Below are 13,395 nucleotides of genomic sequence, written 5' to 3'. Positions count from 1 at the left end.
GCATCAGAGCCAGATTTGAATCCAGTTGTATTCTTTCCATTATGCCATGCTCCCTTCAAACAAGTTAACCCTATTCATATTGGTGTGTTCCATTTACAGTCTGAAAAGCATCATTGGGATTGGGGTTGGAGCTGGAGCTTACATCCTCAGCAGATTTACAGTAAGTACATGGAGGATTAGTCTCAACACTCTTGAGGCACTGCCTAGGTCACAGCTCTTACTGCTGTGTTAAATGAGAAGGAACTATCGTGGATCTCACGTCTGTTTTTCTGTAAATTCTGTCCACAGATACTGGTTTGTATAAAGCCTTGTTTTGTACTTCTAGCACCTAAAAAAATAAGAGATGTGGGCAGGAGATATCATCAATAAAAAATAACTCTCAGAGAACATTTAGAGTGGAATTTCTTACAGCCATTAAAATTTTATAAGACGAGCTTATGATACATAATTCACATATATTACAACCTTAACAAAGAGGTTAGAATACAGATGCAGGTAAAGTTTGTCATAGGCATAGGAAAGAACTGTAAGAAAACATACCAAAATACTAAAATTGATGATGTGTAATTAGATAATAATGAGATTTTATTTTCTGCTTTTCATAATTCCTCTGTTTATCACATTTTCTATAGTGAGCATAATCAGAGGGCGAAAAGTAAGCTGGGAAGTTTTTAGTTTACATAGAAATGTTCTTACTGTTTTTTCCTAAATGCCTCCTGGGTGATAGGACAATCTTCTGAGGGTGGTATTACCTCTTCATGTAGTTTTAGAAAAAACAAGAAGTCGCTATTGGGGACAGTCTAAGCCTTAACAGCCCATTATGTCATGTGGGCCCTGCCCAGGAGGGTAGACCCACCCTGAGCTAAACAGCCGTGGAGATAGCTGTGGCCATCCTCTGCTGTGGAAGTGAAAACCGTCTCCCCCATAGATCCTTGCAAAGCAAGGTCATTTGATGGCAATTTAGGAAGCTGGTTTTCCACATGCTGAATTAGATTTATGGAGCTGTTTTTCTAAATATCCTCCCTAGCACCTCTCTGAACTTTTTTTAAAATCTGAGACATCCAGGCCTAGGAAGAGTTGACTAACCACACTCCAGTAGTTTTAGAAGAAGCTGAGAATGGGGCTCTCATACTGTTGTCTTTGTCTCGTTTCAGCTCAATCATCCAGAACTTGTGGAAGGTCTTGTGCTCATTAACGTGGACCCTTGTGCTAAAGGCTGGATTGACTGGGCAGCTTCCAAAGTAAGACCAAGCAGTATCCTTTGGCTCATCCCTTAGTCCCTTCTCAAAATGGCTTATCTGTTTTTTATTTTTTCATTCATACAGTTAAGGGCAAGAAGTCTTAAGTATACAGCTTGATATGAATATTTACACATGTAATCACCATTCAGTCAATATACAGAATATTTCCAACTCTGCCCTTAATACTTCCTCCCTTTCCCAAAAAGAAACCATTATTCTGGTATCTATTACCATAGATTGATTTTATATATTCAGAATAATAGAAGATGTGTTCTTTCATATCTTGCTTCTTTCATTTATCATTGTCTGTGAGTCTCAGTCATGAATGGAATACTATGCAACTGAAAAATTATGGGTTTCTTTTTGTTGTTGTTTAGGGAAATGAGAAAATTCTCATGCTTAAAAAACAACAAAATATTTTTAAAAATACATATATGCATAAGAAAAGAAGAAAAATGCTACTAGTAGTTACATCTTTGATAGCATTACAGATGATTATTTTATTTTATATATTCTATATTTTCCTAATTTTGCTTTGCATTTTAAAATATTAAACTGTTCCATCTACCAGCACGCCAGATTCTGAAAAGTTTATCTGTTCTTCCCCACCTTTAACTTCCAGAGAAATGATGTATTTCCTAGCTTTGGATGAAATATATCAACATTGCTTTTGCCAGATATTATGGAAATTCTTTCTTACAGCTGACTTCAAATTTGTTCTAATTCCTGTCTAGTATGTGGTACATTAAAACTTATATGAACACTCTTAATAACATGATATAATCTAGTAAACATTCTTATAAAGCTTTAGAATGACATGATGAATATTAAATGATGAAATGAAATAGGTTATTCTAATTATCTTTAATTTATAACCTGTGGATCATTGATAACCCAGGTGAAGATTTCTGGGCTTCTTTCTTACTCCATCTTTCCGGGACTACCTGATCCTGCTCCACCCATATCCGCATCTGTCTCCCTTATCTCCTCTTCTCCATCTCCACCCCCAACTCAGTACTTTACCTCTGCGCCAAGTCCACAGTAGGAACTGAGCTTAAAATCAACAGAGAAGGTTTAAGGGAAATCAGCAACATAATGTGAGTTGGAAATTTTTCTGAAAATAGACTAACAGGCTACAGATTTACACAGATTGATGCATTTATTAGACTGTGATGTGCATAGCTTTGACGTGGGGAAAATTAAGAGAAAAGCTTTCAAAACGCAAGAACATTCTGTAAACATAGCAGTTTCCTCCCACTCCTTGAAATGAAGATAGCAAAAACTAGAGGAAAGAAAAAAAAATTGCTTTTTCTTTTGGATGACTTGGGAGTGGTTGTAAGTCTACCTTATTAGGCATAAACCCAGTGTAAACGCAGAAACACAGGTAGAAATTAAGTAGCTATAGTTGTGAGCTCTAGGTCCCACGTTCTCAAAGAAGTAACAGCCAGCATTTCTTCTAGCCACCTATTTCAGAGTAGGCCATATTATTACCCTAGAAGGAAGATTTTGTTTTTTCCTGACTTCTTTCTTGTTCTCAGATTTCTTGGGACCACTATCATGAAAATGTATGACACTGAGTTATATTTTTTGTGTTTTTAACCTTAGCATATTTACAAGAAAGTGCACTAATAAAGTGGACAGACTGATAAAATTTTACCCATGCTCACTCTCTTGACACAAACTTTTTATCTTTTTAGCTCTCGGGCTTGACAACCAACGTTGTGGACATTATTTTGGCTCATCACTTTGGGCAGGTAAGTGCCTATTCCAGCCAGAAGAGGGGTGTGTTTATTGGCTTGTGTGTAAAGTCTTACTCACCTCAGGAAAGAAAGGGTTCCCTGGAACTCCCTTGATTCCAGTGAGTTAACACTTTCAGTGCCGTGGGAGATGCACATGGCGCCCACCAAAGGCCAGTCTCAGGGGAGGGCATTAACTCGGTGGCACCCAGCTCTTGGCGTTTAGAGATGAGAGAAGGCAGCTCCCACCCCACCCCCAACCCATTCCCTGTAAGCCGCACGCCATCTGTTCCTGTTTGACAACATCACGTGCCTCACCAAGCTTCTTTGGAGCCAAAATGAGGTCTGGGAAGAAGGGCTGCACAGAAATAGAGATTGCAGAGAAAATAAAAAACAAACCAAAAGACACCACAGATGTTAGTGCTAAAAGAACCTTTTGTTCAAATCCCATGTCTTTCTGGTAAAGAAACTGAGTCTATAGAGGAAATGCCAATTATGTGGATAGCTGTTGGGTGAAAGAGGTCAGGACCCCAGTCCTCTTTTCAGAGAGAAAGTAAGTTGAGTAACAGAATTCCTGTCCCAATTACACTGTGGTTTTTCTTACACTACCAAAGAATTCTCAGACACCAGCTGGATGTCCTGCGGCTCAGCTCGATGGCACGGTCTTCCTGAGTATCGGTCAGATCCCGCAGGTTAGAGCTGAGTGCCAGTCACCGAGCCGCCGCCACTGCTCCCCCGTCCCCCACTTCAGCACTCCCGGTGGTCACCTGTGCTTCTGGCCAACCAGCTATCGATCAGAGGTTCCAGTAGCCCCCTCCTTGGGTCCAGATTGTTTTCTAGAGCTGCTCACAGAGAAACACTGTATTGGCTAGACTGGCTTATTATAAAAGGACCTAACTTGGGAACAGCTGAATGAGAGAGATGCCCAGAGCAGTTGTATGGAAAGGGGCAGGGAGCTCCCCTGTCCTCTGGAATGCCCCAGTCTCCCAGAGTGGCCATGCCTTCCCCAACCTGGAGGCCCTCCCACACCTGTTTTTTGGGGCTTTATGGTAGCTTTGTTACAGACATGTGATTATGTGGCAGTCAATTCAACATTCACCTCCTTTACACCCCCGCCCCCAGAGAGAAGGGCAGGGTAGGGTTGAAAGTTCCAGCCCCCTACTCACAGGGACTGGTTCCATGTAGAAGTTACTTAGGGGCTTTCCTAAAATCCCATCATTAACCAAAAAAAGATTCTTTATCAGTCTCATCGCAAGGTTTTACAGAGCTCTGTGCCAGGAGGGGGATGAAGACGAAGTATATATTTCTTGCTATAAATCATAGCATCACAGATGACCTATGAAGGAGGGAGGGAATGAATGAGCAATGAGTGTGGAGAGCTGTGAGGTGTCTGGAGTTGGGATGAAAACTATAAGTAGGAGTAATGCATGCTCAACTGTCGCCTATGTATTAAAGGAAAATGGTCAGTGTGGAGAAAATTAACATTTACTGAGTACTCATTCTGTATAAATACTTTGACAAGTACCTTTTAGGCACAAACTCAGTTATTTTTTTTTTTACGTGGTTCTATTAAACTTACTTTAAGATGGAAAAACTGAGGGCCAGAGAGGGAACATAACTTGCTACAATTGTCCAGCTAGCAAGCGGTCTGAATCCAAATCAGGCTCACTCCAAAGTCCATAGTTTTTTCTTTGATTGAGATTGTATTTCAGCACAATTACAAATTCACATATATATATTTTTAACATTAAAAAAAATTATTTATTTTTGGCTGTGCTGGGTCTTTGTTGCTTTGTGCAGGCTTTCTCTAGCTCTAGAGTGAATGGGGGCTAGTTTGTCGTGGTGCACAGGCTTCTCATTGTGGTGGTTTCTCTTGTTGAAGCATGGGCTTCAGGAGTTGAAGCACACGGGCTTAGTTGTTTTGCAGCATGTGGCATCTTCCCAGACCAGGGATCAAACTCGTGTCCTCTGCATTGGCAGGCAGATTCTTATCAGTTGTGCCACGAGGGAAGTCCCCACATACATTTTAGAGCAGAGGAGTTTTGCAGGGCTTGATACAAAGAATCTGTTACTCACCCCAATTCTGCTTCTTAGAGGTAACCACTTTAATTCTTTTAGCAGATTCTTTGGGTTTTGCCTCATTAATTAAGGTATTATTTATGTTTAATAAAGGACACAAATATAAGTACATCTCGGTGATCTTTTATACATATACTCATGTCCATCCATCCTAAGTCACTTTAGTCACGTCCGACTCTTTGTGACCCTATGGAGCCTGGCAGCTCCTCTGTCCATAGGTGTCTCCAGGCTAGAAGTGGGTTGCCATTTCCTTCTCCAGGGCGTCTTCCTGACCCAGGGATTGAACCTGAATCCCTTATGTCTCCTGCATTGGCAGGCAGATTCTTTGCCACTAGCACCACCTGGGAAGCCCATACTCTCATGTAACCATCACCGAATCAAGATACAGAACATCTCAAAAAGCTTCCCTCGTGCCCCTTCCTAATCACTAATTCCCCTCCCCAAACAAGTATTCACTGTTCTGTTACCTCTATAGATTATCTTGCCTGTTCTTGAACTTCATATAAATGTAATTACATAGTGTACACTCTAATGGGCCCAGCTTCTTTTGCTCAGTATAGTGTTTGAGATTCAAACCTGTTTTCCTATGCATCAGTAGTTCATTCTTAGATTCTGTGTAGCAGTCCATTGTTATATACCATGAATGTTCCTTTGAGCATTTGGGTTATTTCCAATATTTTGCTTTTGTTTTGCTATTATGAATAAAGCTTTTATGGACAGTCTTCAATCAGTTCAGTTCAGTCGCTCGGTCGTGTCTGACTGTTTGCGACCCCATGGACTGCAACACGCCAGGCTTCCCTATCCTTCATCAACTCCCGGAGAATGCTCAAACTCATGTCCATTGAGTCGGTGATGCTGTCCAACCATCTCATCCTCTGTCGTCCCCTTCTCCTCGTGCCTTCAGTCTTTCCCAGAATCAGGGTCTTTTCCAGTGAGTCAGTTCTTCGCATCAGGTGGCCAAAGTGTTGGAGTTTCAGCTTCAGCATCAGTCCTTCTAATGAATATTCAGGACTGACTTCCTTTAGGATTGACTGATTTGATCTCCTTGCAGTCCAAGGGACTCTCAAGAGTCTTCTCCAACACCATAGTTCCAAAGCATCCATTCTTTGGTGCTCAGCTTTGTTTATAGTCCAGCTCTCACATCCATACATGACTATTGGAAAAACCATAGCTTTCACTAGACGGGCTTTTGTCGGCACAGTAATGTCTCTGCTTTTTAACATGCTGTCTAGGTTGGTCATAGCTTTTCTTCCGTAAAAAACTTCTTCTGTGAACATTCTTATATGTGTCTTTTTGGACATAAGCCTCAGTTCTCTTCAATTGTCTAGCCTCTGTCTCTTTAAATATGCATGTATTTCCACCTGTTGGTTTTTCAGTTGTAGGCATTATCTTTGGCATTCCATTATGAAAGAGGATTTCTCTCATATTCACACATACACCGACACCATGTCCCTCATTTGTGTTTTCTACTACTCCATCCTTCCAATATAACATGATTTGGATTAGATAAATTTCCAGCATTTATACTAGCATATAAATGTTACTCAGAGCTGAGCCATGACAGATTTCTTTTTCTATACATTTCTCCTTTACCAAGTGACAGTGTTAAAATTTTTAAGTAAAGAATACCAGGGGACACTGTAAGGTGATAGTAGCAGGAAAGCACTGCCATTTTTTTTCTTTTTGCTGCACTGCATGAGCGGCTTTTGTTCAAGGATTGAACTCTCACCCCTTCAGTGAAAGCACAGAGTCTTAAACTGGACTACCAGGGAAGTTCCTGTTCTGCCTTTTAAAAATATTTTAGCACAAGAATCAGGACTTGCCATACAGAAGACCTGGTGACACTCATCTCAGCCTCCTTCAGGTCACACTTTCTCCATCCTATGGGCTGTTTCCAGGGTCCAGTCAGGGGACAGAAGCTACATGCTTTGAGTAGAGAAAATTTCATGTAATATATCAACTAGTAGAAGGTGGCTTACTTCTTCAAGAGGTGAAAAGGGACTTTGAGGTGTCCAAAAGTAGCAGGTGGAAAAACAGCAGCTACTCCTAGGCTGAGGGGAGGAGAAGCAGGGGGGACAGAGAATATGATGGTTGGATGGAATCACCAACTCAACGGACATGAATTTGGGCAAACTCCAAGAGACAGTGAAGGACTGGGAAGCTTGGCGTGCTGCACTCCATGGGGTTGCAAAGAGTTGGATACGGCTTAGCGACTGAACTACAACTCCTCTTAGGCCACGGAAATGTGAACACTGAAGGAACTGAGGACTTAGTTGAGCCCCCACCAGCACGCCTAAGAGTGAGGCCTGTTCACGGGAGGAATGGTTTCCACAGAAAGTACAGCTGGCCAACTGTGAAGAAACTTGCCCAGAGGGTAAGGGCCCTGACTTGTCCACAGAGCCATTCACCAGATGGGGGAGACATTTGTCTAAAATAAGGTCTGAACAGCTGCAGAAGCTACAGAAACTGCAGTTGGATGGGAAGAACCTGGGCCTAGGATGTGGTGATAGCTAGTCTATGAGAATTCTTGAGACCTTGGGCCAGTGGCTCCTGTGCTAAATTTTAAACAAAGGACTGGCAAACAGAAAATGTTTTTATTTTTTGCCTGTGCTCGGTCTTTGTTGCTTAGTGTCGGCTCTTCGTTGGGGCTCACAGGCTTTCTCTAGTTTCCGCTCATAGGTTTCATTGCCCCACGGCATTTGGGGATCCTGGTTTCCTCAGGGATTGAACCCACGTACTCTGCTTTGGAAGTTGGGTTCTTAATCGCTTGACCTTCAGGGAAGTCCCTGTCTTATAAATTTTTTTCTTTTTTTTACTGTTTGTTTATCTGGCTGCTTCAAGTCTCCGTTGTGGCGTGTGGGATTTTTGTTACGTCCTGCAGATCTTTCGTTATGGCACATGGACTCTGCATGTAGCACACAGACTTAGTTGCTCCTTGGCATGTGGGATCTTAGTTCCCTGACAGGGATCAACCACCTTCCCTGAATTGCAAGGCAGATTCTTAACTACTGGAACACCAGGAAAGTCTCTCTTTTAACTTTCTTAATGGTGTCCTTTGAAGCACTGTTTTTATTTATTTATTTCATGTATTTGGGTTTAACCTAATGAAAGTATCTTTTTGTTTTGTTTTATTTCATTTTTATTGGGGTATAGTGTTGATATACAGTGTTGTGGTAGTTTCAGGTATATAGCGAAGTGAATCTGTTAGATACATATATCTATATAGCCACTCTTTTTTAGATTATTTTCCCATATAGCCTATTACAGAGTATTGAGTAGAGTTCCCTGTGCTATACAGTAGGTCTTTATTAGTTACCTACTTTATATATAATAGAAGTGTGTGTGTGTGTCAATCCCCGTCTTCCAGTTTATCTGTTTGCCATCCCATGGCCCCGGTAACCAGTTTATTTTCTACCTGAAACACAAAAGGTTTTAATTTTGATGAAGTCCAGGCTATTTTTTCTTTTGTTGCTTATACTTTTGGTGTCATATCTAAGAAACCATCACTTAATCCAAAGTCATGAAGATTTACAACTATCCTTTCTCTTTAGAGTTTTATACTTACAGCTCTTAACATTTAGGTCTGTGGTCTGTTTTGAGCTAATTTTTTGTACGTGGTGTAAAGTTGGACACTAACTTCATTCCTTTGAAAATCCAATTTTCCCAGTACCATTAAAAGACTTTTCTTTGTCCAGTGAGTTGTCTGGGCTCCCTCGTTGAAAACCAGTTGACCATAAATTTAAGGATTTATTTTGGAAGGCTCATTTTTATCTTACTGATATTTGTCTAGCCTTATGCCAGTATCACAGAAGGGCTTCCCAGGTGGTGCAGTGGTAAAGAACTGCCTGCTAGTGCAGGAGATGCAAGGAGACGCAGGTTTGATCCCTGGGTTGGGCAGATCCTTTGGAGAAGGAAATGGCAACCCACTCCAGTATTCTTGCCTGGAAAATTCCATGGACAGAGGAGCCTGGTGGGCTGCAGTCCATGGGGCTGCAAAGAGTTGAATACAATTGAGCAGCTGAGCACACACATACACACATGCCCATAGCACAGTGTCTTGATTACTATAATGGTTTCTGTACAGTAACACAGTATATACATATTGTGTGTTTAATTAAAAACATGTGCAGCCACAGACAAGAGGTTGTCACAAGGCTGATGAGTTCATTTAAAATTTAAACAAGTGAATGCATGTATTACTCTTACTGCTTTGAAATGGAAGCATATAAGGTTACTATACATTAATAATCTCATCTTCACTAATAAAAATACAATGATAACTCCTTTTTATCTGTTAAATTAGCAGAAGTCAAAAAGAATGATCATTTATACTAGCAAGGGTATGTGAAAACTATAAATAAATGAGAAGGCCCCATATGTCCTGATAAGGAGTAACCTCAGTGCAGAATAGTATGTCTGCACACTACAGTTTGTGTTCTAAAGAAATGTGAGTGATGGGGTGCAACTTACACATAACAGCTTTTCCTAGGGAGTTCCGTTAGCACTTAAGCCAGTTTTACCCCTTTTATACCATTATTACTTCTGCCCCTTTTTTATCTCAAACCTTTTGCTCAAGTTCCTCTTCAGACTTTGAAGGGGGAACTGTAGAGGTCATTTTATCTCTGATTGCAATGTGGTTCCTTTGTTGTCCACTTTTCTTAATATCTTCATTTATCGAGTTTCCTTGGAATGGCTCCCGGGCCCTTTGCTTCAGGGACACTCTGATTCAGTTGGCCAGTTTCCTACTGTACTCTTGGCTCACTGTCCCCATGTAGTAGTGAGAATACTCACACAAGTTCTCCTTCCCTCGGTTTCTCCACAAGGCTTGCTGGTGGTGAACTTTGCACACTGCTTTAGATTAACTGACTCTCTCACTACCCCTGATATATTTTTTCCTATAGTGTAAATCCTTTTCCTTCTGCTTAAAATTGTCCATATTTACTGGTGTATGTGTATGTCCATATATGTCCATATATATTTATATATACAAAAACCTGGCAACTGGTTCTAGTGGCCTCAGATAAAGCCAGTGAGATAAGGATCATTGGATAATGGGTAGTAAGGAGGGAAGTTTTCTTTTCACTGATAGACTCTTGTTTCTCTTGAATTTTATACAGGGCTTATAGCCAGTATTCTACAATAATTTTATTTATTGCTCTTTGGCTTCACTGGGTCTTCGTTGCTGCATACAGGAACTTTCTCTAGTTTTAGCGAGCAGGGCTACTCTTGTTGCAAAGCACAGGCTTTGGAGCAAGAGCTCAGTAGCTGTAGTGCACGGGCTTAGTTGTGCCCCAGCATGTGAAATCTTCCCGGACCAGGGATTTAACCCATGTCCCCTGCATTGGCAGGCAGACACTGCACTACCAGGGAAGTCCCTGTAATAACTTTAAGTGGGACATAATCTATAAAAATTTTGAATCACTATGTGGTACACCTGAAACTAATGTAATATTATAAATAAACTCCACTGCCTCAAAAAAAAACCCCTGTAATATTGGTAAATAAATGATAAATTGACTTAATCAATAAAATATTAATGGAATATAATATGCAGTTCTAGAATGTATATTATTAAATAATAGTATATAAATAGATATTACACCCACTATATTGATGAAAATATAGAGAAGTTAATGATGCAGATTTATGACTAATTAGAGAAGTGTTACTTTCCATTTATTTTATACTTTACAGTTCATATTAGCATTTCTTATTTAATCTTTAAAACATCCCTGTCGGGTAACTGGTTATTATCTTCATTTTACAGACAAGACACTGTCTCTGTGAAAGTGGCAGAGCATGAATAAAACACAAATAAGGAAATTAGGGTTCCAAATGGTGAGGTAACCTCAGTTTTACATCTAGTACTCGAATCCAGGTTGAGTGCAGTTTCCACTGTGCTGTGGAGAAGAGGATTCACAGTATAGTCCCAGGTTTTTGTGCTTGACTTGATTACCAACCTTTTCCATCATAGACTCCTTGGAGCCCTCATCCAGCACAGAATATGGTGCCGTTCAACCTACCAGGGGCCTAGTAGGCCCTAGGGTCTGCCCCGTCTCCTATAATGGGCAGGGAGCTTTGGCTTTGGGCACTGAGAATGCAAACCAAGCAAGATAGATTTGTACTGTAGCTCAGGAGTTCACCTGTGTCTTCTTTTCATTGTTCTAGGAAGAGTTGCAGGCCAACCTGGACCTGATTCAGACCTACAGACTGCATATTGCCCAAGATATCAACCAGGAAAACCTACAGCTCTTCCTGGGTTCCTACAACGGGTACAGTTGTTTCTGTTCCTTCACTTAAATGCAGACGAGGTCTGAGAAGCTAATGGATATTTAAGAGAGAATCAGGAGGGGAAGTAAGCTGCTTCTTACAATGTTGTGTGATGGTGTTACTTTTGCACTTTCACCACAGTGGAAGAGGAAGAGCTTTCAGACAGATATGAAAATAGCTTTCAAGAATGAATGAACTGAATGCTGTTTCAGGCATATTCACCTACCAGTTGTACTTTTAATATGTTTTGAGACCAAAAGGACCTAAAAGTTACGTAAACACACAAAAACACACAATTTGGGTGACACAGAAAAATGCATGTAGAGGATAGAAGGATAGAAGTTTGGGACTTTAATTCAGTCTCTGTCTGCTGATATTCTGTCATCAGGCAGAAGTGAAACGTGAACAGTAGTAAATTCTCTTTTGTTTGTGTATTTCCAAAGTTGTCACATTTCCCCTAGTCACTGAGAGAAGCCTGATTCTTATCTTGGGTCCAGTTTCTCCAGTGAAAACGTTAGCTCCTCCTAGCTTCCTGGTTATATGGAGAAAGACTGAGGAAATGGGTCAGCTGTAACTTACCCAGAGTTACACAGCCAGTAGGAGCAAGGCAAGTTTTGAATCCAGTCTCTCTAGCTCCTTCCTCTGTATTACAGAGCCTCCTTATTTTTAGCTGAATTCAGAAAGGATATTAAATACTACAGTAAACTGTAAGTACCAGGAAAATAGTTCCCCTAAAAGGTTCCCCTTAAATTATTCCTAGGGACTTCCCTCATGGTCCAGTGGCTAAGACTCCACCCTCCCAATTCCAGGGTCCCGAGTTTGAGCCCTGGTCAGGGAACTAGATCCTGTGTGATGCAACTGCAGATCCCACATGTGGCAACTTAGAAGATTGAAAATCCCATGTGCTGCCAGTAAGACCCAGCACAGGCAAATAAATAAAATAAAAACAAATATTTTTAAAAATTATTCCTGTAAAGTAATTGGAAAATTAGACGCTTAGGACTTTAGGATTTCAACAGCATTGCTGTTAAGTTTTAAAGTTGCCTCCTTTCAGTGTCCTACCAAGTTCCTTATTCCTTCTCTGTTCCACTCAGGATGCCACTAACGAGGCTACTTGTGAACAAAAGCTATAAAATCTCTTCCCTTGTCAGGTGTGAAGGAAAGATAATTTCCAGATTCTTTGATACCTTTGAGTTTTCAGGAAATAACCTGAGTTGCCATGACTTTACCTGAAACGTGCATTGTTTCCTTTGTGTCTCTCTAGCCGCAAAGACCTGGAGATTGAAAGACCCATTCTGGGACAAAATGATAACAAATCAAAGACGTTAAAGTAAGTCTCTCGATCTGCCCGCTAAGTTGCTAAATACACCTGCCTTTGATAGATGAAGCCAGTGTTCTGTGGAGTATGTGTGCTCCTAGCTGAGTGTCCTCTTGTTTGCCTTCCCCCAGGTGCTCTACTTTATTGGTGGTAGGTGACAGTTCACCCGCAGTTGAGGCTGTGGTAAGTATGTACTGACATTGTGAAGTTGAGTAAGATGAAATGTAAGTTGTTTGTAGCACACTGCTGATGTACTCGAAACAGTTGGCAGATACTAGTTTTTGTTATTTCTGATTATACATATCAGGTTTGTGCTTTGTTATCCACTCTGGAAAAATAATTCCTCATTGATCACTTGGTTTCATCAGAAGGGATCAATAGTGCCCAGACTGTTCTAAATGGTACAGTTCATTCGGTGGCAGGTAGTACCACTAAATACCATTTGCTTATCATCAGATTTCTGACAGCCTTGGCCTTCTGCAGTCACCACAAATCTGGAACTGTTTTAGCAGGTTGGAAGGTTGCTGAGAGCCTGCGTACTTTCCTGTACCTCTTTCTCAAGCACATAGCACATTGGTAAAAATATTATGTGTTCATTGTAGAAAATTGGTAAATAGAAGGACAGGAGGAAAAAAATCACGATCCCGAAGACAAGCCACCATGTTTTTCTTCAATATAGATGTTGTTATTTAATCACTAAGTCATGTCCATCTCTTTTGTGACCCCATGGACTGCAGCCTGCCAGGCTCCT

The 13,395-nt window shown here is 40.8% G+C and overlaps 1 protein-coding gene across 7 annotated transcripts in view; it reads left to right on the top strand.

Annotated features, from left to right (window-relative positions):
- The window catches only part of NDRG3 (NDRG family member 3), a 61,779-nt gene that overhangs the window by 37,688 nt on the left and 10,696 nt on the right, over positions 1-13,395 (top strand). For all 7 annotated transcript variants that reach the window (XM_043884400.1, XM_043884397.1, XM_043884402.1 and 4 more), the window contains 6 exons: positions 100-160; positions 1,155-1,241; positions 2,939-2,995; positions 11,225-11,328; positions 12,591-12,656; positions 12,776-12,827. In XM_043884400.1, the coding sequence (XP_043740335.1) occupies positions 100-160; positions 1,155-1,241; positions 2,939-2,995; positions 11,225-11,328; positions 12,591-12,656; positions 12,776-12,827 (427 nt within the window). The remainder of the gene's footprint in view (positions 1-99; positions 161-1,154; positions 1,242-2,938; positions 2,996-11,224; positions 11,329-12,590; positions 12,657-12,775; positions 12,828-13,395) is intronic.

Source organism: Cervus elaphus, chromosome 23 (genome assembly GCF_910594005.1).
Source record: "Cervus elaphus chromosome 23, mCerEla1.1, whole genome shotgun sequence".
Taxonomy (NCBI): Eukaryota; Metazoa; Chordata; class Mammalia; order Artiodactyla; family Cervidae; genus Cervus; species Cervus elaphus.
Note: the sequence above shows the minus strand (reverse complement) of the source record. Positions and strands in the feature narration are given on the sequence as shown.